Below are 27,840 nucleotides of genomic sequence, written 5' to 3'. Positions count from 1 at the left end.
CAGGTAGAGAAGAAATAAATGTGGGAAGGGCTCCTTGTAAAAAAGGAGGAATTTCCTTTCAAAGGGGAGTGTGTGCACCCTCAGGAATCTGACTCAGAGCTGTAATTTTGTGCACAGTAACTGCAGTAATTCCCTAATTTTTTTTCCTCAGGTCTGCTGCTTTGTGTACCCCTCAGCACCCTGGAAGATAAGGCAGAAACGCCAAGTGGCCCATTCATCCTTTCTGGGTTGCCACAGTTTGAACCATCGGATGACAGAGCAGTTGGACAAGCCTGGCAGGAATACTGCACTTCACCAAGAAATGAAAGGCCTGAACGTGCAGCACATGAAAGGAAAAGCACACCTAACAATTAGAGAAGCTCTCCTTGTAGGGAGGGAGAGGAGGTAATGCCTTGGTTTTATACAGGAAGAAATGATCTCTCTTCCTGCAAAGTTACAGGCTGCGAGGAGTGAAGTAGAACAAAGGATGCAGTTCATGGCAACGTAATTTATTTGTCATCAGATGGGTGCTCCCAAGCAGGACATACGCGGCAGTACGCAGGGAGAATGCTGAGAAGTGCATGGAGGTGGCAGCAGGGGTCTAGGCCCAGGCCCCTACACGTAGGCTGCATTTCAGTTAACACATTTATGTATTTCTAACCTTTCTGAACTATCTCGGCCCAGACTCTCTTTTTTCCCAGTGTTGCTGGGATCAGACAGGGCAGGCCATGTCCCTCTGGGAGGAGGAAGCTTTATGCTGCATGGGAACAAGGGAAGGGATGGAGAATGGGGTATGGCGCTTCCTCGGGCTGCTCAATGCCCTCAAGTCCGTGGTACCTGGTCAGGCAGATCTCCTCCCCTCACTGGATGCAACCCGAACTGGCAGCTGTGATTGCCTTAAAACAGGTGAGAACTACGGGCCTGTCTCCTGTGTTGTCCACCCTACACACACAGATTCTTCTTTGCTTGCCAGGCATCTAAAGAATCACACCTCCTCTGTGCTCTAGGCCTGTGGGTGAGCCAGGTGTGCTATCAGGTGCAGGGTATTTACACTCAACAACATACCTTGCTGTGCTATTTTTTTAATCTGTTTTAATGTTTTAATCTGTTTTGATGCTTCCTCTGCACGAACTTGTGCCGGGGTTAATACTGCACTGTCAGGTAGTGCGGAGTGGGATGGCTGCACCTCAGTAAGGCGTGATTCAGGCAGATAACATCGTTCCCAAATAAAACTTGCATTCTACATCAGTTACTTTTTTAAAAGTGGCACTGGGATTAGTTTTAGCTTAACATATCAGATGATTTGGCACGTTAACAAGCAGAGGCTCTGAAGCTTTCCACTTCAAGCAACATGTTTTGGATAAGATTGGAAGGAGTGGGAAGGAGACATTGATCACGAGAGCTCCCAGCTCCGTATTTCACAGGGGCCATGGGGTGGGGAAAGCTAAAATCTGCCTGCACGAAGGCAAACCAGGTGGGTTTTATTTGTAGCAAGCCAGTAAAGCTGAGTGTGCCTGGGGTGAGGTGAGGTGAAGTGCTGACCTCTCCTGTAAGGTGTGTGCCTTGAGTTACCCTCCCCTGCAGCCTCAGCTCTCCTTTGGGCTTTGTTCCAAGCACCCTTCTTCGGGTGAGGCTTAGGTGCTGTCTTCTGGCACGTGGGCCTGCCCTGTTGTGGAGGAAACTGCTTCCCACTCCCCATGCAATGGTAAGTTGCAGCATCTTCAGAAAGGGTTTTCCTGCAGGAGCACTTCTGCTGATGTCCCTGCCACCTGCAGGGGGTTAGCCTCTCCCTACAGTTACTGCTCGAGAGCGAGCTGAGCTCTAGGAGTCCTTTGCTTTTCTCTCCTTTTTAGCTCTAGCTGCCATTAAGTCAAAGAAGAGCCTGGGGAAGAGATTTCGTAGGTAGACAGCCAGCGAGGGCATCAGGCCAGCTACGAGAACTTCCTTCTTCTTCTGCCCCACTGCACTGAGAACCACCTGAGCGACCTCTGCGGCTGTCTGGCCTTCAGCGGTGTTCTTGTCCATGACTGCCAAAACAAAGCCGAGGAAACACCAATGTCAGCAGGTAAGCCCACACTTCAGCACCTTTCCTAGGAACGCGCTAACTGGACGTGGTTCCTGGTCTAGTTCTTGGTTTTGCACTAGCTGCCTATGGGACCACAGGCAGGTGGAGTTCATGGCTGGGCTAGAAGTCAGCACGTGCTCCTCCTGACATCCAGGCTGCACCTACACGAGCCTCGTGGTCTATTTCTGAAGATAAGGCTCACAGTTGAATGCTTCAGTACATTTTTCTCATTTTGAGTGTCAATTGATGTTAGAGAGAAGCAGATACACCTCTCCTCCACGCTACTGCTCAGCTGAACCTACAGGGCAGTAACTGGAGTTTGTCTCCCCTCAAACCTAGCAGATTTCCTAGGATATGTACATTGTAAGTCTAGAGAGCTTTGTGTTCAAGTCTCAAGCTCCAGGAGAAATGGATGAATGGAGAATGCAAAATGTCCTTCAAAGACAACGCTTAGGTTTATGTTCCCTATAAAATACCCTAAAGACTCAGTAACCCCGAGGTAGTTGCTGTTCATGAAGGCTAATTGTGGGGGGTTGCTCTTCCTACCCTGCATCCAAAGTTGTCTTTTGATACTTCAGGACTAACCTGTCCCCATCAGAGGCTGTAAAGCATACTTGGGAGTAACTCAGGGAGGTGGAGATGCTTTAGATACAGGACACAAAATCACATCTCACCTCCGTAGCGAGATCCGTCTGCTGTTACAGCATTGAGAGAAAGGTTGGTCTGAATGTATCCGGGGCTTATAACCGTCACATCGATCTCGTACTGCTCGACCTCTGCTCGTAGACAATCAAAGAAGGCCTGGGTAGCATGTTTAGAGGCAGCATCTGGAAAACAGGAAAAGGGCTAAGCCCTAAGGGGAAGGAGCAGAGCTGAGGAGCGGTTCCTTCCCCTGAATGGGTCTTTCACTGAAGCGCAACCGCTTCTCAGCAAGAACCCAGTAGCTGTTCGCCAGCTTCTAGTTGTTTTTAGTGAATGGCAGCAACAGGTAGTGGGAGTGAGAGGCAATTTAGGAAGGCAAAATGTAAATACTCAAGTTGGAAACTGGCTGGGATCCTGAGCTTAATATCTCAGCCATGCCAAAGCATTATGGAGTGAACCCAAGCTGCCTCCCACTCGTGATAAAGGAGACGTGAAGACTGTCTTGGCAAGCGTTTGATAAGACTGACTGGGGCTGGGGGAACGAGATGCCCAGGAAAGGCAGGCAGGGCTGACATTTGCTGCTGAGCACCCTGCTGGCCTGCCTGTGCTAAGCACTATGGACCGAGCAGGCTCATGGCCTCGCTGCATGAAAGTCAAACCCTGATCATGCAAGCACACGGGAAGTTGTGTGGCCTAGGGCAGGAGTTCCCCTTGTTCAGTGGCTGGGCAACTCCTTTTGCTTGCTCACTTTCCCTGTGTGCTTGTTTGCTACCACTGTGACTGCTCACCACAGCTGCAGGGTTGACACCAGCAGAACTCAGCACAGGCTGCGTGCCCTGTCTGAGGACCTACTGGCACGAGCTGAGCCGCTGCTGCCCGGTCCATGGGGCTCTGCTCATGGTGTAAGCACTCCGGCAGCTCTTCAGAACACGTTTCTTGGTGCAATCATACCCACACCATCAGCAGGCCCTGACGGCCCAGGTGTTCCAGGCTCTCGTGCGCTCAGCACTATGCCCTACCAGTTTTATGCCATCCCCGGTGTAATTTTCCATTTTCCTGTTTATTTTCAATTATTACAGATGCTTTTATGCCAAATACTCTTCTCTCTATCTTTTGTAAGGCTTCTTCCAGTAATCTCACCAATATTATTTCTTGGTACATCTGATTTAGCATAAAGAGTCTTCTGGATCAAGGTAACTGTTTAAGCTTTTATTTTGGTATTGGTTGTACCATGGCACTTCACTAGTTATTAAACCAAAAAGTTCCTACTTACAGAATATTAATCAGACAAACAGCAAGCATAAAAAGCAATAAAATTAGGGAGCAAATCAGTCCTAAGGGCTAGGAAGTTTACTGGGACTCTCAAGTATTAAGATAGGAATGTCACACAGAAGACCAAAATTCTAAGTAAGGATCACATTCCTTATTCTCCTTCTCCGTCCTGAAACAACTTCAGGACAGGGCTAAGATTTTGTATTTGAGCGTGTCTTCCTCAACAGCTGTCAGAGGTTTCTTAGTGTGATAACCATACTAAGGATAATTTACAGCCTTGCCTTTCCTGAATGCAGCCAGCTCTATGAAGAGCTAAATGTGGAGTTGTTCCTTCAGTCAGGTCCCCCAAATATCTTCCCCATCTTGTGTGGAGGTACTTACATGCTGATCGGAAGGGAATGCTTATTTTGCCTTGAACACTGCTGATAGCCACGATGTGGCCTTGTCTCCTCTTGATCATGGAGGGGAGAAGTGCTAGCAAGAGAGAAAAGAATAACAATAACAGTTCTACTGTTATTAAGCTGCTGTTGAGAATCAGTGCATTTGTGCAAGCTATGAGGCTGCACAAAGGCCTTGCAGTTGCTGTGGTCTCCCACAGATGCAGTCAGCAGGACTTGCTCTTTTCTGCCACCAGTGCATCTTTCCAGTTCCTGCAGCTTGCACCCTCCAGGATGAACTTTATGTATAACTAGAGAGCCTGCCTCAGGAAGCTCACAGCCTCGCCTAGAGCCCAGACTCAGTTCCCCCAGGTTTTATCAGAGCAGACAGGCTAGCCACGTCTCTCTTCAGAAGTTCGTGGCAGACTAGAGTCAGGAGGTGTTTTAAACGAGGCATCATCTCTCATCAGGTACTTCTCGTGCAATCGTGCCCAATAACCAACTTTAGGCCTGCCCATAAAACAAAACTCTCCTCCCCTCGTATTGTTCTGTGCCAAATACAATTACAAACAGGATATGAGCTGTGCTTAGCTGTGGTGGCCTGCAGAAGGTACCAGCCACTGTCCTCCTGTACCGTGAATCCCAAGTACCTTTGGTGAGGGCTATAGGACCGAAGTAATTTGTTTCCATCACTTTCTTGTCCACATCCAGCCCCGTGTCTACAATCGTGCCCCGGTAACTGATGCCTGCGTTGTTGATCAGGATGTCCACGTGGCCAGAGTGCTTCAGGATCAATTCTGCAGCGTTTAGGATGCTTTTAGTGTCCGAAAGGTCAAATGCCACAGTGTGGGGTTCGTGTAGCTGAGTAAACAAAAGTTAGCAAAAAGATGTTCAGGGGGTGCTGAATGTGCTTACGTTCATGCTCCTGACTTTGAGGAGAGATGGGATTTCCCATGCAGAGGAGGGGCCAGCCAAACCGTCTGCAGTCAGAGTGCAGCAGGTACTTGATAGGAATACGTGACAGAAGCAGCTTGTACTTTTTCTGCTCCTGTAGCCTGTTCCTTAAACCAAGTGAGATTTTCCTTGAGTGCTAAAGTTTGCTATCGTGTTACCAAAGAAAATGCATCTGATGGAGTCAAAAGCAAACTCATATCTTTCCTCAGAAGCCATCAATGCCTCTGCTATCCACTGCCAGCAGAACTAGACGTCAAAACTAAAAGCCAAGACAAAGAAAGTCACTTCTCCAGATTCAGTCCATGGTATAAGGGCGCAGGGGGGCCTGGGGACTCTGCACTCGGTTACGTGTTCACCCCCACTACAAGGGAACAGGAGTCTTTCAGCTGGCTCATTTTTGTCAGGTTTTTACAAGACACGACGTGTCAGCTCCGTGCACTCCTCTAGCAATATCTATCCCTAACCACAGAGTTGCATTTTTCCTATTGCTCAACACAACAACCCGCAAACAGCTCTAACTTCTGTAGCAGCCTGAACAGAAATCCCAGCTGCATGGGACGAGCAGCCTTCCCTTCTCCCACACTTACGTTCTTTCGGTGATTGGTCACGGTAGAAAGCTCCTGAGCCAGGTCTTTGAGTTTCTCGCTGTCTCTGCCGCAGAGCACCAGCCTAGAGCCAGCCGCGTGGAAGGCTTTTGCGCATTCTTTGGAGGAAGGAAGGAAAAGAAAAGATCTGAATGCCAGAGACAAACAGCACGTGATGTTTGATGGCAGGCTAGAACTTTTAGCTAGCAAGGGTCTGGGGTGGCTTTGGTATTCCTGAGCAGGAAAACCGTGGGAAGGAACAGCCAGGAATATACAGCGCTCCATCTGCCCAGCGTATCACAGCTGGAAGGTCTCTCCTGGGATACTCCTATCATCTCTTCTTGAGGAGAAATACAAAGCTGCTTTAAATTAAAGCAGAATTAGAAAACTCACCACTCACTCAAAAATATATATTTGGAGAAAAAGTGGCTTATATTAGGAAGAAAAGTTAAATTAATACTGCCGAGAGTTTTAATGTCAATAGATGGATTTGTAGCACAAGAGAAAAGGTACTTGGGGTTGGAGGAGGGGAAAGGATGGCAGGGCACCGGAAATACACCAACCAAAGTAAATGCAGAACAATTGACGTGGGAAGTTTTACAGAAACAATTTGACTTCCTGGCTTTCTAAAGATTTAGAGAGAAGAGCCCTCAGAGCACAGGAAGGCCCAGCGTGTTTCTTGCCTTGATGAGCTCCAGTTTATGCCGACTGGAGGGCGGATAAAATTCCCCTCTACAAATGTTGAGACTCTTTTCACACCAAAATTTGCGCTCCTTATCCTGCCTTTGGCACCCTTCTGTCAGTACCTACCTTTTCCCAGGCCAGAGGTGGCCCCGGTGACCACCACCACCGCTCCCTGCAGGTAAGTTCGCATCCGCATCCACTGCAGCAGCCGAAAAAGGGCGAAGAGCCCCAGGCTGCCAAAGAGCAGTGGGATGATGACGGTGGATGTGAGATCCATGAGTCTTCCTTTCTCAGCAGTCTTCCTAGAGCCACAAGATGAAAGGAAACAGACCCCTTTACTGATAAGAAAATTAGCAGAGGCTTGAAAACTTGGGAAATGCTTTTTCCTACCCCTGCCTTAGACCACCGGTAAACCAAACGCCATACAGAAGTATCTTCAACAAATTTCCTCAATCCTTTATCTGGGCTTCCAAAAGTTGATGTCTGTACCCAATTTTAAGCACGTAAATGCTAACCTGACCATCCCAGCAGGATGCTTGGTATTGGATCTTGTAAGCACCACGTAACAAACGTGGGCTGCGGGATGCTGTTCCCATGTGCTGTTCCATTTTGCTCTAAATTCCGTCCCTTGTACAAACTATTTAGAATGAAAGCTCTGCAGGGCTGGGATATGTCTCTGCTTGCTTCTGATTGTAACAAAACCTCTTGGATTTCTCTAGAACAGCCCGTGCTACGGTGTCTACATGCCAGAGACCCATTACTGTGCGTTATCCCAGATGGATATAACCCCCTCTACATTCAGGAGATGCAGAATAAAGCTTTCTCTCCGAGCACATTATTTGCTCAATGCCCTGAAATCTGTGCCTCCATCTCCCGTGTCTTTCAGAACCTGCTGGGAGAGAGCAGTTATCTGACTGAAATGAGCCCCATGTCCAATCTAGCAGCTGAAGCCTACATTTGTGCTCTTTAATGCCAACATTAATCGTGCCGTTTGTTAGCAGCATGAGCCTGTGTTCCGATGCCTTGAAACTAAACCTGTGTGAATGAAACCCAAGCTGAAGGTATCCTCAGGACCAAGCTCAGCCTGGAATTGGGTTCTGATGTCAATGCCTAGCCCCAATCTCCTTGCTAAGCCATCGCCTTCAGGCGAGGAGTTTATGTTACAGCTTCCTAGGTGGCCAAAGAGTAAGTGATATCTTTGCTGGTAAAAAGGTCACTGAGTTTCCCACTCTGTGTACCCCCAAGCTTTTAGGCTTGTTTTCAGAGGAAAGGCAACCCAGTTACAACCCCTTCCTCGAGTTTGTACATCTTTTGGGTTCCACGTAGAGCCAAAGCCAATATTAGCATATTTTCCCTGTTCTGCAGATAGTTTGAGCGCTGCAAGACAGTTCTCCACCAGGAAGATACTGGCAGGGATTGGGCAGACAACTTATGCAGTACTTCAAACACAAAAGGACAGCATGAGAAGTAGAAAATGATAGGTGTGTAATAATAATAAGCCATAATCGGGGTCATTAAGTAGTACTGAGCTTGGATGGGGCTGAAGGGATGGCAGAGGCTGTACTAGTCGTGGGACACAGCTGATGTGGAAAAGGCCGTGCTCGCCTGGATTTCCATCAGGGATTTGAACAGGATTCCTCAGGTAGCTGGTCAGCGAGCAGGCCAGCTTGCTCGACCAGTAACGAGCTGTATAAAGTAGTTGTGGAGGTACAGCTAGAACAAAATCACACACAGAGAGCTCATCTAGCGCTAAAGAAGCGTGACAAGATCTAAAAGCGAAGCTGTCGAGCTGGCTCACAGCTCTTCTCCAGCTACTGTGGAGCTTCCTGAGCTAACTCGTGGATCTTTACAGAGTGCCTCGTTGTGTAACGCTGCAGAGAGGCAGCCAGGGCACAGGCTCCCCTGGGGCACGGGGAGTGTGCCCGCAGTGAGAAATCAGAGAGCTGGGGGAAGGATTAAACTCATTCCGTCGCGAAGCAGCGCACGAGCAGAGCGCCCAGCTGTTCAGTGTCTTATTCCTCCACCTCTCAGTGCTGAGCATGCAGAAACGGTGTGGTTTGTGCTCATTTACAAAGCAGCCTGGTGGAGTTGTTTAACATGAGAGTGCAGAACTCCCCCCAAAAAAATAATTCCTGGGGAATTGCTGTTTAGATACGGGGCTGCTGGCCCCCTTTTGGCTTGATAAGCAGGAGGTGCTTCTACTGTCTTGTGCAGCTGGTCACTTAATGCAGCTGCTGCTTTGTTGTCCTTTTCTGCTCCTAAGGCTCTCGTGAGATTCAGAAGACAAGAGGTGGGCAGGGACGACAGGTGCTGACATCAACCAGCGTGGCTTTCAGGGCAGTTTGGAATCAAAAATATCCGGCTCCCATTTAGGACCTTTGATTATTTCCAAAGCGGGAGCAGACAGGTGGAGTGGCACTTCTCTCACAAGCCCGCGTTGAAGCTGACAAATTTCAGAAATCTGGTTTTGCTTCTGGTTTTGGTAAAATGCAGAGGCACAGAGCTGGTAAGAGGGAGCTCTTCTGATCCCTTTTCCTCACTAAACCACCCCAGGCGATGGGAGGCATTCCCACGTTTGTTCAGGGCATGGGTTTTTCCTGTTCTTTGGCAAAATGAAGGTTGTATTTGCAAGGGCTCAAAGCCTCAGGGGCTGGTGGAGAAGAGCCCCCAAGCCCACCAACACAGCCAGCTGTGTTCTGGTCCTGCAGCACCCGTTGCTCACCAGCATGAACCAGTTACACCTGCTCAACTTACTCCTTAATCGCGTCGTTTGTTATTCATCTACCTTATAAACAAAGGTCTGCCTTTAATCCTTTCTGTTTGAAAAGCTTTCCAAGCCCTTTTATTGGTTTTCTTTCTCTTCTTTCTGTCCCTGTGTCCAGGAACGTGGCAAACTGGCTGATCTCTGCCTGCCTGAAGGCTGCAGCAAGCCCTGAACCCACTCAGCAGCTGCAACCCGCTTCTGCAGCTTCCAGGCTGGAGTCTGAATCAACAGGTAATTAACTCCTGATATAGGGGAAGGGAAATAGGGGATGGCAATGAGAAAGGCTGCACAGAAGAGGGGAACAAGGGTGAGAAGGAATAGCCAAGCAAAGGTGTAGATCCTTTTTAAGTAGGTCGTCCAGTTGCAGGTATTTTCCATGGAAGGGACTCAAATGCTGCCTTAAAAAGAGCCCCAGAACAAAGAAAATCCCAGCTCAGCCAAGTTTCAGAAAGACAAATGCCTGGCCGACCTGAGCTGTTTTGGAAAGATGAAAGAATTCTTGCAGCTCTTCAGCCCTAAGGCAATATTTTTTTCTTTAGTTTCCTGTCCCAGCTTACTTCACGAAACCACGAGTCCTTAGTGGAGTTTGTAATATCGGACATAAAGGAATCATAAAATGAGAATCAGCGGAACAAAAAGCCGTGGAAATCAGCTCAAGGCACGCTGCAGTGCGTTCAACAGCATCCATGGGATTGAACCCATTGCTAGGCTGCTGACGTAACGGGGCAGGTCTGACATCCTGCTCAGTTTTCAGGAGTATTTGGGGGAAAAGGACAAAGGAAAAACAAAATGCTGCAAGCTGAAGGAGTAATTATTTTCTGTTTAGTATTGGGATTATTTGACGTGAAAAAAACTGCTGCGAAGGTGAATGTGATCACAAATGTGATCTGAAGGTGAATGAGATCACAAATTAAAAAAAAAAAAATAGACTTGGTTCCCATCAACAGAAATGCTAATTTGCAAAACAAACGCTGGGAGAAGAGGAGAAGCATAAAAGCCAAATTAAGCAGATAAAACTCTGAAGTAGCTCAAAGCACCTCAGGGCAGGTAAGGCTGAGTCGCAGTAAAAACAAGAGGGTTGGCAGGGAGGGCACTGGTTTCACCGCCTTATTTGAGGTGAACAGGATCAGCTCAGAGCTCTTGCTCCAAGGTGTGAGATCCCCATTCTCACCTGTGTTCAAAAATGTGGCTGCTCACACTGGAAAAAGCAGGGATTTCTTAATTTTTCTTGGCATTTAACATTTATGACATCAAATTACCTGCAGGAGAGAAGCCACTGCTCTTTACAGGTCGAAATAAAAACCTGAAATTCTCAGTTCTCCCTCCAAAATGCAGGATTGGAACCAGCAGGTTATCGAGAGCAGAAATAAGACCACTGATAATGAAAGCAAGTACAAGCAACTGGAAACTTTCTGAAAGGCTTAGCATAAAATAAATCACACATATCCATTAAGAAGAGCTTTCCCCCTGTAACAAAAACTGGATGCTACCCCATGACAGCCACGATAATGATTTCAGAAGGAACACGGAGCTCAGTTAATAAGGTCAAGAGTGCACTGAGGGCAGCAAAGATGAGATCGAGTCCTAAAAGCAATCAAAACCACGCTAAGTTTCTCGAAACAAGACCTATTCTCCTTTAGCTTCGGCCACCTAGAATCACATTGTCCCTTAAATGACAAATGGCAGCAACTGGGTGGCTATTTTCAGAAATGAAAAGGTGGCATTTAAAGGGGGGGCAGGGGACACCAAGGAAAAACTCGTTTTTTTTTTTCCTAAGGAAGCGCCTGCCGAGCAGCGAGCGGCTCCAGGCTTTGTCAGCTCCCACCTTTAGTCCGAAGAAAGCACAAATCCTACCTGGGAAAGGGGCTCACTTGCCTGGGACTGCGAGGTTGTGTCTCCCTCTGGGCTCTCAGGGGGACCCAGCTGACTTAAATTACCCGCTGGCAGCGGGCCAGGCAGCGGGCTGGGCTCCGTCCAATGCTCGCACAGCCTCTGAAAGCAAACCTCGGGGAGACGGCGGCATGCGGCCCCTGAGATCTGGGGTGGTTTAACCCCCGGATTGAAAAGATGGAGGCAAATGCAAAATGGTAGAGGTTTTGGTGAGAGTCGGGTTAGATCTAGGACTGAAAAATAATTTCCTGTACTTCATGCAGAGCATCCCCAAGTCCAACGGTGTTTTTTATGTTCTCTTGATAAAAGGAAAAAAAAAAGGCAAAGTTTGTGAATTGGTTGCAACTCTGTTATTTTCATTGGTTTTGGGATGTAGTCTGGTTTTATAGCGCACACTAAGGTGGCTATCTCATTAATTAAAAGGAAAAAAAAATAATTTTCATTTCTTTCCTTAGGATTCTTGAGAACTTTGAGCAGAACTGGACTGAGAGATGAGCTGCTCATCACACTGCAGCAGCACCTGGTATCTGCCAGGGAAATGGGCATTCGCTCAAGCAAACCACATTCACTAAATCCTTTTCAAGCCGTGTTTGACAGGGAAGAAGAGTGAGCATTGCTTGTGCTTAACAACAGCTAAACATTTTTGGTGATCCAACTGCTTTGGAAAGAAATGGACATGAAATGTGTAGACATTGAGGTCAGGCAGAAAAAGGAAGGCAGCATTGTCTATTCAATCAGTGATTTAATAGAAGCAAACAGGAAATTTGACAATTTCTCTGACTCACCGGGTCCCCACAGAATGGTAAGTGAAGGTTCAAAAAGCTCACTCAAGACCTAATGAGAAAAAAAGTGCCTATGCTCATTGAAACAGCTGAATTAACAAAATGCTTGTGTGCACTTACATTATCTGCTTTCACTCCAAACTTCATGAGCAGAAAATGATGTCCAAAATACCCTGAGGGCATTAGAAATCAGCAAAAGGCCTAAGAAGGAACTCAGTGGCTGGACAGAACTCCTCAGTAAAAGATAATTGTTCAGAGAAGAAAGGGAGGAGAGGTTTGGGAGAAGGAATCCAAGACCCCAGCTGGATTTCTGAACAGAAATGATGGAAAGCATGAAGGTGAGGACTGCCCCAGGCATGCTAGGCAGCAGGAGCAGGCAGACACCAGGTCTGTAAGTGGATGGCAACAAGGATCGATCGTCTGGGGCTGCTGAGGCGGGAAAGCTCAATTATGATATTCTGAATTAATTTCTTAAGGTGCAGTTTGAACATCCCGCCATCTCCCCGCTGTCACTTGGACAAGTGCCTGAGGAGACGATCCGCAGCATTTCAGGAGTCATTTAATGCCATTTATTTATGATTTCACCCCAAAAAGATCTCAGTATAGCCCCTGGGATTATCAACGTAACCCCTCGGGATTAGCAATACAACCCCTGGGATTGTCAATACACCCCCTTGGGATTATCAATACAACCCCCAGGATTATCAATACAACCCCCTGGATTAGCAATACACCCCCCCAGGATTATCAATACAACCCCCGGGATTAGCAATACAACCCCTGGGATTATCAATACAACCCTCGGGATTACCAAAATAACCCCCGGGATTGTCAATACACCCCCTCAGGATTATCAATACAACCCCCGGGATTACCAATACACCCCCATGGATTAGCAATACAACACCTGGGATTATCAATACAACCCCCGGGATTATCAATGTAACCACCCAGGATTACCAATCCAACCCCTCAGGATTATCAATGTAACCCCCAAAATTACCAACCCAGCCCCCAGGATTACCAACCCAGCCCCTCACGGCCCCCCCCAGCCGCCCTTTGCCGCCCCCGTCCCCTCAGGGCGCCCCCGGCCGGGCCCTACCTGCCCGCCGCCGTCACCATGGCCACCGCCGGAAGTGCGGCGGGGGGAGGCGGGCCTTCCGGCGGCGCGCCCAATGGCAGGCCGCTCCTGCCGGAGGAGAGCCGGAAGGCCTGGGAGCCGGCCCGCGGCGTTGCCCTCGTGGGTCCGGCCGGGGGTTGGGTCCGGCCGGGAAACAGCGCCCCGGGCGGGAGGTTCCGGCTTCACTTTGTTCCGGGCTGGGCCTGCGGGTCTATTAGGGCAGTGGTTCAATTAATAATAATAATATTATTATTAATAATAAAGCAATTAATAATTCAGCCTCCCAGAAGGATCCCTGAGGAGCCAGCTCGTTGCCAGCCCTGCTTGAAAGGGCAGGGGAGCTGCATGCAGCGTACCCAGAGCTGGCAGCGCATGGCTATGGGGGCAGGGATGGCGAAATCCTGTGATAAAAGAGGAGGAGGCAGCATTCTGCAGGGCCGTGATCGCGGTCCCAGAGCATGGGCAGCGAGATCAGGGGCAGGGTGGTTCCCTGGTTCTTAAACAGGCTCCCTACAGTAGTGCTCGCAGGCAGCACCCACGGTTCAAGAGCTTTTCCCTTTGAGGTGAATTGGGGCTGAAGTGTCGCAGCCTCAGCTCCTGTTAAGGCCGTGGAGCTGATAACGGGCAACGGGGTGCTGCAGGGTTACAGCGCAAATCTGACCAGGCCTTTGGAAAACAAGGTCCCCGTGATGCCCAAATCCCAAAGCCTGGATGGACTCAGTGGTGTGAGGAGCTCCTGCACCGAGGGCTTCGTCCTGGCACAAGGAGCTTCTCTTCCTACTCCCTACAGCGTATGTAAACAGGAGATACATCTACAGAGGCGTTATCCAGCGACAAAGGGAGTTAATCCCAGGTGTCTTTCCCTTTGAGCAGCAGTGAGGTGAGCAGTTGTGTTTGTGTGTTTTTTATGACAGTTACTTGAAGCAGTTTACATATGGTAATGGCGTTTTGTGCCTCTCTAATAAGGAAAACACACTGGGGCCATGAGTTCGCATCAGTATGTTTGTTTGTCATTAGTAAGGGATCAATACTGAAGGAAAAAATAGAAAAGGATTCAAGATCTTCCTAAAAATCACCTTCTGATAGGTTTGATGGTAACACTTTTCTGGCTTCAGGACCAATGTGAAACAAAAGGAAAGAATCAATAATTATACTTCTCCAAATTAAAACGAAAAACAAGAAGTACATTTGTGTCATGGCAGCCTTACTGGAAGCTGCAGTCTGCTTGGTCTTCTGAAAATCAGAGCTAGGAAAAGCCCTTTCAGACCATCCTTCTCAACAAAGCAGGACAGGATGAGCCAGAGCCTAATGCACTGACTTTCTCACAGGACCATAGCTGCCTGAGAGCTAGGTCCAAGCTCCTGTGGTAATTTACCTGGTATCTGACAGCCTACTTAATTTAATAGGGAACAGTCAGCGTCACAAGACTGCAGGTGCTGGCAAAGTTGATTGAAACCAAGTGCCCCGTGTTGCCTGTGTGAGAGGCGAGTCCTACAGCAAAGGGTTAGTCAGACTGGAGCTGCAATTAGAGAATGAATGCACTGAAATAAGGCTTGATTTTGTTGCTTTGACTGGAATCTTTTATCTTAGATTAAACTAGCACATGTAATTAGCAACAAACTTTGCTTTAAACCTCCTTGTTCCCAAATTGCATGTTGGTTTTGTGGCCTAGAACACCAAAAGGCGTTCGGGTGATTTGTGTCAACATGTCTTTGTTCTCAGCAGCATTAGAGAGGAGTCTGGCCTGAATCTAGGACTTTTGTTTTGGAGGCCACGCAGCCTGGCTGGTAAATGTTGGTGTAGACTTTTAAAACCACGACTGTTGTTTTTATTAGCACTCAGTCTCTCCTCTTTTCTTTCTCTTTGTCTCAGCCCAGAACTGCAAAGGACTGGAATCCTTTTAGCGTTTAACACTTCCTTGGCAAACATCCTGCTGCTCTATTGTTGCCCTCCTGAAGTGCAGGAGTTCCTTTCTGAGGAGGAAAAGCTCTCCAAACTCAGGGAAGTATTTGCACTTGTGGCTGGTGACATCTGCTTTGCTGCAAGCATCACCGAGTGCACATCCACACAGCCTTTTAACCCTGTTCTCTAGGGCAACAATTTTGTGCTCTACTTCTTCCCAGCTCTTACTTGTCACCTATTTTCAAGGAATATAGGAAGTGGTTTCTCTTTTAAGAAAAGCTTAGGTTGCTTACCCTAAGAGCAAAGATCTGTGCAGAGATCCCCATAGGGTAACAAAACCTTCCCCAGGGAAAACATCCTTGAACTGGTTTGTACTGAAAGCTCCCAGTTTCACCATGCCTTTGGCTGGAAAATATTAAAAGGGCTGTGGCACGCTTGAAGATTTTCTTGTCACAATCTCTGGTGCAAGAGTGCAGTCTCTTCTTCACTCCCTGCTTGCACAGATTGGGTTTATAGGAGTGACTGAAAACAGCCCAGGACATCTGTCCCTTCCAGGCAATGGACCCGAGGGGGTAGCCTTGATTTTTTGCCCATTATTCTGATTTGGAACTGGGCCCTGACTTAAGGACACCAAACTCCTTTCAGAGAGGGTCAGTAGCCTTTCACCCCTTCTCCCTGGGAGAGTCTTGCTCTAGGTCCATTTCAGCGTGCTTACAGGTTTTTGCACCACCTGAGTCTTTGATTTTCCTCAAGTTACTTTCTGTGTGGTTTGGTTGCAGTTGTTCATAACTCCTGTCTTTTCCAGACCCTGCACTGCAGCATTTCCAGACTCAATGTGAAAAAAAACAGACTTAGTGAGACTGCACTTTTGTTGTATGGTTGTGCTGCACACCCCTGACTTTTGCAGCTAAACCAAAAACAGGAAGAGGGAACAAGGTCTCCTCCTGCAGCTAAAGATCCTCAGCCATACCAGAACCATTTTAACAGAGCTGAATGCTTCCAGGGGAGCTAGTTGATGTTTTGTCGCTCACAGAAGTGGAGCCATGGCAAAGCCGAGGTACTCTTCTGTAAAAAGACTAATTGTGCTTGCTGTAATTGCTGAAGGGACAGCCCGGGCCTACTCAGTGGAAGCATCACCTCCCTGAAGCCTTGCTGATGTGAGGATATCCAGCCCTGGCTTTCCCTGCTGCCTTACCTCTTTGTCTTGGTGTGATAAAAGCAGGTGAGGTTTGAGAGCTGGGTCCCAGACCTGCAAGGCAACAGAGAGAAGAATATAACCAACCTCTTCTGCTCTTTGGTGGGGTAGGAAAGAGTTAAAGGACAACAGAGGGCGAGCGGCTGCTCCATTGTTCAGGCACTGCTCGACCCAGGGTTGCTGCTCTCTATTCCCGGATCTGCCTCTGGCTTCCTGCATGACCTTGGGCTGGTCACCTACCTTTTCTTTTCTTTGGTTCCCAAACTGTAACATGGAAATAATTCTCTTCCTGTGGTGCCTCAGCCCCTGCTGCCTGTAGGGTGGCCGAGATTCGCTGCTGGGAGGAAGATAGCACGTTCCCACTGGAGAAATACTTACCCAGAGCAAAGTAATTTGGGGACGTGCTGGTGTTCACTCGGAGGCAGCAGTTTGCGTGGTGCTGCTTGTGTTTTTTAATAGGCAAAAACCTGGGGTGAAAGTCAAATTGCATTGGTGGTGGATGCAGAGCAACGCCAGCTGCAGCGTTGCCTTTCCTCACTAGGTGGTGCTTTTGGTCAAAGATTTGAGTAACTGAAGCTCTCTTTCTGCACTGAATTTCCTCATTTTTTCTTCCCCGGTCTCCATTCCTTCTCCTCTTTCTGTGCCTTAACGCTGTGGGGGACCCTTGTTGATGCTGGGCGTTGAGCAAGGCCAACCTGGCAGCACAGCTCCGGCCACCCGCGCCCAGCAGCAAGCTCAGCTCCTGGGCTTTGCCCTTCCAAGCGTGCATCGGTGCCGCTGGGCTGTGGCAGAGGACTGAATTCTTTCCGTGTTTTCTATTCCCATAAGGAAAAGGCTTCAAAGAGCAGGTCCCCTCCCCCTCTCTGCTGGTGAAGGGCATTTAGGGAAGCTGGGAAAAAAAAAAAATCCAGCACTGACAGACGAGTTTATTTAGCAAACCGCTGCCCTTCCCTACCTTAGCAGAAGGTTTTATTATTATATTTTTTTAAAAAATTGCTGCCTTTTATCCATCTTTGTATTCAGGAGATGGTTACCTAGCCAAGGTCACTGCTGCTGCACGCCCGTATCATGCAGCGAGCCAGCCTCCTCTTCCTTCCACGGGCGCTGCTCTCAGCGAGGCTTCCCCAGGTGAAGAATGGGAGTAAGGAGGACAGAAACAGCCAGCGCAAGGTCCCACGCTGCTGCTGGGTAGGGAGAGCCCCAAGAACAGCCCTCCCTTTTGTACAGGCAGCAGAGAAGGTGAATGAAATCGTAATCAAACCCTTCCTGCGCGGACATGCACAGGGCTGCGTTATTGGCTCGTACAGCACGAGGCACGGCAGGGTGCGTGGTGGTGTGCTGCCACCATCCGTGACCGTGCGGGGCAAATCAGCTCCTCGCCTGCCCTCAGCACCCCAAATTCATCCTGTGCTGGCCCTTTCCGATCCCACCTCGAGCCCCTCACCCACAGCAGCAACATTTGTAGAGGCTGAGATGCTCCCACCGCTGCCTGCAGGCTGCCTTCGGGCTGACTTGCACCCGGCTGCGCCCACGGGGAGGCTGCGAGGCTGCATCAGGGAGGCTGCGGGCTTGCATCATGTCCAACTCCCTCCCCGGGGAATTTTACAAACGTTAATGAATGGGGCTGGAGCTCTGCCGTGACGCCAGCCAGCCGTGCACGGGTTTATAGAGCGAGGCCAGCAGAGATCATGCTCCTGCCTCTGGCGCTGCACCGCTGGGGGCAATTTCGTGTGGGTGCCAACGCGCCTGCGGCAGCCCCGTGCTCACGTGCTGGATGTTGTGCTCACGGCGGTGACGTCCCCACAGCAGGGACATGAGCCATGCAGATTTGCAGGGTGACACAAAACTCCTCTCGGGACCGGGAGCTGACAGTGATTTCTTTGTCATCCCCCCGCTGTCGTCTCCCTGCTGCACGTCCATTTGTTCACGGTTAGGAGGAGATTGCTGATGACTAAACCCCGGGTCTGCATCACAGTGTTTGAAGAAGCGACCCAGAACTGCAGGGTTCAAGCTCATAAGAAGAGCAAGAAGTGGGGACAGTGCATTTCCTCATGTCTGTGAGATCCGGAGAGCAAGCCACTCTCCCACTCCATCCTGGCTGGGAGGGAATTGCATCACTGCCTTGTACAGATATTTATTTTTCTCCAAAATGCGCTTGTTTTATTGTTTTCTTCCAATGGAATTGGCCAGCGGGTCCCGAATTGTGTGGCTCTGAAATTTAGAAGCAACATACCTGTGTGGGGGAGAGAGAATGAGTGGTTTTCACTCTGCAATCTGGCTCTTCCCTCCCTCCTCCCCGTTCCCCACATCCCCATGTGTTACAGAGCCAGCTGCTCCCGGAATAGTTTGGGAATGAAATGTCACCGTTTGAAACTGGTGAGTCACACTTTTTGAAGCCGGGGAGGGGGGGGGGAGGGAGGGAGGGAATATGAAATCTTGTGGTGTGGCAGAGCGTCTCCTGGTGAGTACAGAGAGATTCGGAAAACCACAGGCTCCCCGACGATGGAGTCGAGGGGCTTGGAATAAAGGCTGCTGGGTGTGTCCGTGCTGCTTTCTGCAGGAGGATCTCGAAACCCGCTGCAAACTTCAATTGTCTTACTTAACATGCCCGCTGCAGCTGGATCCCAGCGCCTTCTCCGACAGGACTAGGTCGGATCTGTCTGACAACGCACCTACAGTGACTCTCTTAATTAAGTCTCCCTGCACTGCTGTGAGGTGTGTAATTACAGTGAGACCTGACTCAAGCAACCACTCGAGGGACTAACAACAAAAAAATCTTTACCAGAGCAGGGAGGAACAGAATTTTAGTGTTCTTTTTTAATTATTATTATTATTTTATTTTTATATTTTAGGGGAAGTTTATTAAGCAAAGGGGATTAATTAGTCTGGTTTCCTCTCAGTTTATCCCACTATTTGGGTGATGCCTTTAATCTACTGCATTGTAATATAAGTGGTCTGTTTCCTTCCAAAAAGATCCTTGAGATCTCTCGTCTTTGAACAGAAATTACTGCAAAAAATGTCAATTAGGAGAAGTGGTAGCAACAGTCTTGTGAAATGAACTATTGTTTATCAGAAGCTGAGGAGTTGTTCCTCCCTTCCCAACCCCTGTCCAGTGGTATTAAATACATAAATAAATAAATAAATAAATAAATATTTTTTTTTAATCACAGGGCAGCATTCTGTGTTCCTGCTCCAGCCCATGAGAGCCAGCCATTTCCACACGGCAGCTCTGCCTCGTAGGCACCAAGAAATGGGCACCCTGAGCTGAAGTGCCACGGTCATCCTACTACTGGTGTACTACTCAGTGGTCCCAGGCGTGCTGACTCCAGCTGTGGCTGCCCCAGCTCGCTGCCAGAGGTTTGTGTCCAGTACCAGAGGTGGCAGGCTGGGCTGTGTGGCACCACTCACAGCTTTAACCTCAGTCACACCTCAGAGAAGACACGCTGCCCATTCTGCAGCCTCTGCTTTGACAGTCGTGAGCTGAAGGGCAGGTGGAAGCTGGAAATGTTGATACCGTGACCAGTCCCAGGATGGGCTGGCAGCAATCCGCCCGAGTCCCATCTTCGGTGGGATTTTGGAAACGTGCAGTGAGTAAAACTTCCCAGTTTTAAGCCAAACTATGCAGCTAGCTTGGTGAGGGTTTTGCAAGAGTAAGCCCTAAGGGGCTCGATGCAATCTCTGACTATTTTATTTGGACGACTGAGCTGGTAACAATATTTTATGAAGTGTGCATTTATATATCAAATTTCAGATAGCATTAACTAGAAACCCACATACTGTGTTGTCACTAGGTTTGACACAAAATAATCTCTGGATACAGAAGTTTGCCGCAGACCCTAAGATTTTGTTTAAGACAAAATAAAACAAATCCCGTACATCATGGCCCCAGAGACAACCTTGGGAAGTCAAATCTGGGTGGCATTCCATGTGCAGTAAAGCCTGCTTATCTGCCCCACTCTTATCTCTTTTCTTCATCATTGTTGCCTTTTTCTCCTAACACAGACCATTTCAGTGATTTGGTTTATGCTGTAGGTCTGCAGAGAATTGAACCAGCAGCACAGCAGCAGGGACACAGGAGTGAGCCAAGGAGCCAGGTAAGAAAAAGGTGCCCCTACAGGTACCTGGGACACCATCACATCAGACATTTCAGTTACTGCAAACCAGTAACGAGATGGGAATGGCTGCAGGTCATCAGTTCTGAAACATAATGACAGTGTTTTAGGGTTTGGTACTGTCTTTTTACCCTCCTTTTTCTAGGATAGGTTTGCCTCCCCAGATCCCTCGTGGGGATTCTCTTTAGCTTACAGTTTCTGGCAGATAACGCCCAGGATAATGTTGGGCACGATCAGTACAAATGGAGCTTATTTCTTAGAATGAAGTTAGCATCACTTCAAATTGAGTAACAAAAGATGAATTTACTGAGTATACAACTCAAATACTGAGTTCAGTAAGCATTTGAAGTTTCAAAGTTACATGATACTTTCATTAAAACTTAGTGGATTTTTGCCCAAATCAAAGGATTTTCTCTGATTACCTACTGTGGGATTTTCCAGACTGTCTGAGACCACACATCCTCAGCCTCGTAGGCCTTGGCAAAACTCATACCTAACGTGTGGAACTCTTCCTAACATGAACAAGCACTTCAGTTCATTCTGAAAGGCCAGCACTACTACTGATTTGTTTTGGGGAAAAAAAAAAAAAAAGGAAAGAAAAGACAACCAAAATGACGTTGGACATTCATTAGCAAAGCATTGTCAGAAAACAATAGAAGAACAGACAAAAGCCAGTCCAGATTCTGTGGTATTTCCTAAAGGGCTCCCTCTGGCACATGGCTATTCCCTGCCAATCCTTTTGTATTGTTTTTGATAATGAATAGAAGCTGAACAGATGATTGTTGTATTGTCCACTAAGTGATTCATTTACATTAAATACTGCTCCAAAAGTAGGCTTTGGGTAGACTTTTTTAGTCACTACAGTTATTTATTTGTACAGTTTAATTACCATCTTTTAATTCTCCACTGTACATAATTATTTCCTGATTGCTTCAGCTAAATTACATGGGTTGTAACTCCTCAGAAGTCAGTGGTCCAACAAGCCTTGACAGAAGAAGCAGCATCTCTGAGGCTGAAGTTTGAAAGGCCATCTATAGGAAACTGCTCTGGTTTTGGGCAGGTGCTGAGGTTCTTCAGCATCTGTCTGCAGGTCTCGTGTCCTTGGTGCCTATCTCTGAGTCAGGCAAAGTTCAGTCAAGCACAAACTTCGCTGCATAAATCATCACGGTTCCATTGATTTTCCTCGTGAAGCTCTCAGCTCCTACTTCATATCTGCACCAAAATTTCTTTATTAACCCAGGGTTTCCGTTGCAATTTCAGGCTTTTCTTACAGAGGTCAAAAGTTTGGGTTTGTTTCATTTCGTTTGGAAAGGTGTGACAGAAATTAGATGTTGGAGGGCTTATTCACACTACTGCAGTTACAAGAACTTCACCGTAAGAAGCCATTTCATCCCAAATTCATGTGTAGAACTGCAGGTCCTCTGTTCCACTGATCTGTATGTACTAATGGGTAGGGAGGAGTGACACAACCCGAAGGGATTTTTGGTGGTGAAGACTCTAAGGAAATCATCACTCCAGGCCTCTCCATCCATCTCCTGGTGTGTGAGGAGTTGCATGACTTTGCACTTGTTGAGTAGCTGGAGTTACACCTCAGAAGCCCTGATTTCCTGGTCATTCTCTGTTCCCCATTCCATGTACCACATAGAGAGGGTCAGTGTGGACTTTTGGTTCTGTGTGAAACAGGTTGTACAGTCTGAGGCCAGGCAGCAAAATTGTTATGCAGAGAGGGGAAAGGAACAGTCCTAATAGCACCGAGTTGTTTGTGTAATATGGCCTAAGGTTTAAATCTGCCAGAACAGAGCAAAGCAGCCCTTTCTGACATTTTCTCAGTCCCTTCTCCATCCAGTTACAGAAAAGTAAATCACCAATTCTGTGCCAAGGTATAAAAGGAACAGGATTTCGTTTGGAAGGGTTTCTGTGTCTGTACCTGCCAAGGTGAGACAAGAAAAATAATGACTCTTTGCAATCAGCTTCCCTAAACTCATCGGCCAAATGAGCAGGGGGGACAAGCGTGTTCTAGTATCCCCGTAGCCTTCCAGCTGAAGCTGCACTGAAGTTTTTTGCCGTTCTTTGCTGCTGGAGCTACTGAACTGGGGCAGAAGCTGCCAAATAGCTACCTAAGGTGTACATGTAGGCTTCTTCATGTGTTTTGTCACCCTGCTTCAGAAACCACCTTTGACTGGTCTGTGGTTAAAACAAACCGTCCACCCCTTATGATGTCCTTGAGCTTTGGTCTTCTTTTGGGTGATACAGCATCTTCAGAAACCTAGATAAAGCTCGGCGGACACACAGACAAAGCCAGCCCTCCTCCTGCATAAAACCACAAAGGCCTGTACTGCCAGGGTTTCCCCTGCTGCCTTCCTCTTTAACCCTCCAGCGTTGCTCTCCTCGTGTTGTTGCTCTCCCAGGAGCCCACATTGCTCTGTGCTTAGTGGCAGGCGATGAAATCAAACCGTGCATTAGCAGCTCCATAATAGCTTTGCTCAGTGGAACCCAGCTTCCTTCATTAATCCAGAAAATGAGAGTTGTTTTCGTACATTTGAGAAGCTAATTATTTAAGTGCTGGGAATTAAGGCTCATCAGATACTGGAGACTGACTTTGCTTTTGTTTCCCAGGGGATGGAACAAGATGGAAGGAAGCTGCTTTTACACAGGTGTGCGGCAGTAACTCACTAGTACCTGGGGCAGGGAGCAGCAGTGAGTGGATCCCTTTCCTCAAACGTAAAAGTCTCTCTGTATGTCTTCTTTCCCCCAGACATCGTGTGATGACTCTTCCCATTCAAATAGACTTTTTAGGTTTCCTTTGATCAAATAACTCTATACATTTATTTATTTTTTCTACCATTAAATGATGGGCCCTGCTTGTGTTTGACCTAACCTGAATATTTTGTGATAAAATAACGCCTTGTCATGGCTGAGATTTTAGAGAGGGAAATAGCTCACATCAGTTGGCCTCCTGTAGTCAGTTACCCTTCAGGCTTACCTACAATCACCACGCTCAGAGAGGGGCTGAGGCTGAGCGGCTGCTATCGAACCCAGCAAGGGACCTTCCAGCGGCTCGGAAACCAGGAGATGAGCTGGGTGAAAACCCCCCATGTCTGTGGGAAACCACAGACGAGGACCGATCTGTTGTTATAAACAAAGTTTTTACAACATGATGAATTTTAACAGTAGATGGGTGCTTTTGACATTCTTCCCAGAAAATGCCAGAGAATCCATTGATGCAATCGCCAATGGCCGTGTGCTAAAGAGCAGGGACTTGGTTCCGATCGTGTCACTGGATGGATCCGCTGTTTTCTTACAAGCGGCTCGCCAAGAACAAATTTCTCGTTTTTAATGAGATAGCCAATGTCCTGTGTTGTCTTCAGAGACTAAGGAAGTGAACTTTTCTGTGGGTTCGGTTGAAGCCAGATGTTACAGTATTGTCTGGATATAATTGACTTGACAAATAGCAGGGGTGACATTTTAGCTCCATTTAAGTCAGTGGCAAAATGCCCACTGAGTTCAACTGGGGCCAAGATTTCATCTTACGACAGTGATCCTCCGAAAAATAAGTACAGGCCTTCTGTTTTTTTCTAGGACTCTTTTTAACCTGTGGGCTATGAATCCTTGGAATTCCGCGCACTGCTTTGAAGAGGTCTGCAAAAGATCACAAAGACAAGCAAGTGTATTGTCAGTAGGTTTAAATTAGCTATGCAGAGGGCCGTGATGCCAGTGGCAAACTGCAGGAGTCGATTACAAAATTTGAAGGCAGCTTAATCCACAGAAATCCACCTGTCCTTTGTGCTCCTTGGACTGACAAGCATCCTTCTGGCAGGACCCGAGCAGCTGAACTCCGTCACTGAATGTTGTGGATTCAAGCAGCTGCTCTGACCCCTCTGCAAGGACTGAGGCAGGTGGAAACCTCTAATCTGGCATCTGTCGGATGCTCTTACCAATGGACTGGACTGAAAACAAAATCTTTGTTTTAGAGAAGATGGTGTAGCTGGGGCTATAGGACCAGTTTTGCAGCAAGGTCAGTACTTTGTCCATGAAATAAGTTAGCAGGTACACACACAGCATGCTCCCTGCAGCCTGCAAGGTGCTTGAAGTATCTCAGGTGAACTTTATTAGGAACTAAAGGCAATCACCTTCTGGCAAAATCATGCAACAGAGGTTTCAGCCCTGTGGTCAGACACACAACCTGATGTGTTTTTAGGTAATGGAAGTTCATAATGCTTTGATGAAAAGAGGCTTGAACTAGGAAAAAGATCACTAAAGATTTAAAAAGAGTCCTTTTAAAGTGTTAAAAGTCTTCAGTTTAGGGCTTCAATTTTTTTTCTCTGTGGGTTTCGGTAAGCAAAGCTGTTCTGCAAGTTCTTTCCTGGTAGATTGTGAGAGAATTTGTCTTTTTTTACAGTGCCTGGAAAAATGCAGGAGAGACACCGAGGAACCTTCATGTATTTTGTGTTGGTTATTAGCATGGATGGTCCTTGTGCTTGTAGGAGCAAATGGACTCTTTGTGACGAGAACAAGATGCCATAACTGGATCTAGTATTTTAGCCATATGCATACATAGACTAACTTTTTTGTGTCTCTTACCAGAAGAGAAAATGGGGTTCTCATTTGGAGACCTGGGCCCAGGGGAAGCAAAAAGACCTCAGGGTGAATGCCAAAGTCCTGCATCTTCCAGAGAATACCCAAGAAGTGTTCCTCTCCTTTTCCTGTTGAGGAGTACCTATGGAGGAGTCTCCTCTGATTGCTCTACCAGAAGCAGGATGACACTTAAGGAGTGCTACTTCATGGCAACCTATTCCTGAGTACCTTTCTCCATTCTGCCAAGCATATACAGAATTGAGAACTTTTCAAGCTATTCAGTCCCTGAGTTTCAAACCAGCAAGCAGTGCAGGCTCCTGCATGCCCTCCTTGAAATCTGTTTTTGGAGCCACGATCTTACAGGTCTTGTGTTACAGGTTAAATCCTGATAAAGCTTCACTTGCAATTCAAGTTTTTTGTGAGGAATCCTAGCTAAATCCTTTGGTATTGCTCATAAATCAGATTTAAGGAAAACGTTCATGTTTACCTGAGAAATAAATTTGACATTTTTAGTACACGTTATGCAGAGAAGCATGTCCAAGTGATAAAGTAACAACTGATTGTTGACTATCCAGCAAAGTCTAGAAGTGCCACCTTGGGATGACGTGGATAGAGGATACACTTGCTGTGCTTTTCCATGTGGAGGAACTCTGCGTCTTCCCAGCTGAGCTATCATGTAATACAGATGACTCTCTGGAGGGAAGGTTTGCAGCACATTTGCAGTATGTTTTATCTACAGTCAACATTTATATTCCATTGTCATTTGGGGGTAAGAACTAATTGGCATAATCATCAATGCTTTAAAATTAAAAATTCCTCCAAGAGACACAGGAGAGATTGAAACAGTTTCCAGCCCCCAGAGGCAAATCCTTTCCCAAGCTATCTGCTGCACCAAAAGGCTTTGTTCTAGAAACATTCCTAAGCTGTGCCCAAGAGTAAATAAAAATATAGCAAACTTACAAACGCTCGTGTGTGTGTGTAGCAAGCAGGCCTTGTTTTAACAATTACTACGTGACAAAATGGTGTCACTATTTTCTGCTCCTGCTTTGTTTTGACTAATGTTCCGTGCTGCTATGCCACCTTTACTGTGTGGGCTGGCACAGTCAAGAAGTTTTTGTAGTGTCTGAAGGGCTTTTTCTTCATAGGAAATATTCTGGTGTCTTCACAGGATGGAAAACAAAGGGCTTAATGACACTAAGCCTTCCACAGCTTGGTTCAAACTCCCCAAGTCAGGAGCTGGCCTCAAAAAATTTCTAGAGCCATTCTTTTCTGCTGTATTTTAGAATGTCAGTGAATCATTTGGGGACCAAAGTAAAAATCCAAAGTGAACCTCGATCAGATTTCTGGTTCAAAAAGCCTTCGTCTCTTTGTGGAGAGTGAGATGCCAGAAAAACCTTGGTGAGCCTTTAAGTTTGAAAAGTAACAGCTGTACCCATGGAGGTGTCCCCTAAGGGCCAATCTTTAAATTTCCACATTTGTGCCTTTTGGATGTGACAGAGGCCTCAGCTCCCATTGACAGCAGCTTAAGAATGGGTGTCACACCTGTGAGTTTGTTATTTCTCAGAGAATGCTCCCCAAATCCTCAGCAGCTCTCCAAGTGATGTGCCAGGAAACTTTGGGAAGCAGGAATGGTTAAATGTTGTAATTGTTCCTGAGCCGGGCAGACAGAAAAATTAGTATTTTTCTAAAGGAAAAATTGAGAGAAGAACAAATACAGGTTCTCCCTGCTAAAAAGGAAACAACCGTGTTTTATAAATGCACAATTCTTGTTATTTCTGAATAAGACAAATGCCACTGCACCTTACATTGGGTAAACACGATGACTCTGCAAGAAAGAAAGAGCAGCACAGAAATCTCCGTGAAAATTTCAGAATCTGCGGGGCACTGAACATATGCATTGTCTTTTTGGTATCCTGTTTCTTCAGAGAGATGGACTTAAATTTCATAGACAGAAATTCTCCCTTTTATCTTTATCTCCAGTTTTGATGTGGTAGCCATGGAGAAAAGCTCAAGATTAGTAACAGTAGGTTGTTGCAGAATAAGAATAACTCTCTGCTTGGATTTCGTCTGTAGTAATATTGGGGTTTGTGTTTAATTGGAAGATACTAAGATTCATTAGAATAAACACTAGATGCTATTAGGACATTAATAACCTATCCCGTTCATTCCTATACAACTTGCTGATTATCTTTAAATTCCCTCTGTTCTGAGGGATGGTTAAGTGGCTTTCACAGGATATGGGGTGGGTCTCTGTGCCTGTAGCTTTTGAAACAGTGGCTAGTTGTGATGGTCAATGTGTTCATATTCTTGCCCTGCTACAGACATGAGAGCACCCAGACCCTTGGAACCCTTGGAATTTGACTCAGGTTGGAGAATAATGAATGAAATGGGCCACACGGGAGGTGAGATGCCTCTAGCTCCACAAGAAGCCAAATTCAAAAATAACTCCTTTAACTCCTTAGGAGTCCTGTTATGGCTCAATAGTCTCTCTCACGTGTTAGGATGAGCAGGGGGTGTCAGAGGATGCTGCAGTCACAGGGAAATGTCTCTGAGGGTGCGAGGTTAGTACATGGGAGGTGTATGCAGCTCCCGTTCTTGTTACCTTTTCCAGAAGAGGTACAGGCTGTACACGTGCTGTGATGGCTTAATAGGTGTAATGATTATCTAGGGTCAAGAGAGGATGTAGCCTAACTCCAGATTTCACAGGTAATCTTCTGAAACATTGAGTGCAATTAGCAACCTCTATCAGCATGTGTACAAAGCGGGATAAGCAGGTCCTTTCCTGTTGAACACAAAGGTCTCTTGGCATCCCGTTTTTCCCCTCTGGGGCAATCCTCAGTACAGTGTGGAGCTGTAATCCCCAAACTGCATGGAAGAGGGATTTCAGAGTGAGGCTGAGGAGCTGTACAAGGCAGGTACGTTACAGGAGGTGATTAAATAGCA

At 47.1% G+C, this 27,840-nt stretch overlaps 1 protein-coding gene and 1 long non-coding RNA gene across 7 annotated transcripts; one reads left to right on the top strand and one right to left on the bottom strand.

Annotated features, from left to right (window-relative positions):
- Positions 1-467: 467 nt before the first annotated feature.
- DHRS7B (dehydrogenase/reductase 7B) lies at positions 468-13,142 on the bottom strand. Of its 4 annotated transcripts, XM_084536228.1 has the most exons (8): positions 13,096-13,141; positions 11,997-12,045; positions 6,684-6,859; positions 5,877-5,992; positions 4,986-5,196; positions 4,340-4,432; positions 2,719-2,871; positions 468-2,006 (listed from the first exon to the last, which is right to left on the bottom strand). In XM_084536228.1, exons 3-8 carry the CDS (start codon positions 6,832-6,834, stop codon positions 1,801-1,803), a joined length of 930 nt encoding a protein of 309 aa, XP_084392354.1. In that variant the 5' UTR covers positions 6,835-6,859; positions 11,997-12,045; positions 13,096-13,141; the 3' UTR covers positions 468-1,800. The 4 variants fall into 4 exon arrangements, with proteins under 4 accessions (XP_084392354.1, XP_084392353.1, XP_084392355.1 ...); XM_084536227.1 differs by lacking the exon at positions 11,997-12,045 and having other exon boundaries at positions 13,096-13,142; XM_084536229.1 differs by lacking the exon at positions 13,096-13,141 and having other exon boundaries at positions 11,997-12,659.
- Positions 6,873-27,053, top strand: LOC311444838. 3 transcript variants are annotated; one of them, XR_014698099.1, is made up of 9 exons: positions 6,873-9,552; positions 9,874-10,368; positions 11,667-12,013; positions 14,986-18,586; positions 18,771-18,925; positions 19,381-19,797; positions 20,243-20,304; positions 22,939-23,057; positions 23,902-27,053. It is a non-coding gene; the product is annotated as an uncharacterized lncRNA (long non-coding RNA). The 3 variants fall into 3 exon arrangements; XR_014698098.1 differs by lacking the exon at positions 9,874-10,368; XR_014698100.1 differs by lacking the exons at positions 6,873-9,552; positions 9,874-10,368; positions 11,667-12,013 and adding an exon at positions 13,230-13,993.
- The last annotated feature ends 787 nt before the right edge of the window (positions 27,054-27,840 follow it).

The sequence above is a fragment of the Aythya ferina genome (genome assembly GCF_964211825.1).
Source record: "Aythya ferina genome assembly, chromosome: 15".
NCBI classification, from domain to species: domain Eukaryota; kingdom Metazoa; phylum Chordata; class Aves; order Anseriformes; family Anatidae; genus Aythya; species Aythya ferina.
This window is presented reverse-complemented; position numbering and strand designations above follow the sequence as displayed.

What these genes read in the sequence shown, in the direction of transcription:
- DHRS7B (XM_084536227.1), bottom strand. Translation starts at nt 13,115, where the DNA reads ATGGTGACGGCGGCGGGCAG. An exon ending in TGACCAATCACCGAAAGAAC is followed by an intron (nt 5,197 to 5,876) that starts GTAAGTGTGGGA and finishes TTGTTTACTCAG; the next exon opens with CTACACGAACCCCACACTGT. An exon ending in CATTCCCTTCCGATCAGCAT is followed by an intron (nt 2,872 to 4,339) that starts GTAAGTACCTCC and finishes CCTGTTTTCCAG; the next exon opens with ATGCTGCCTCTAAACATGCT.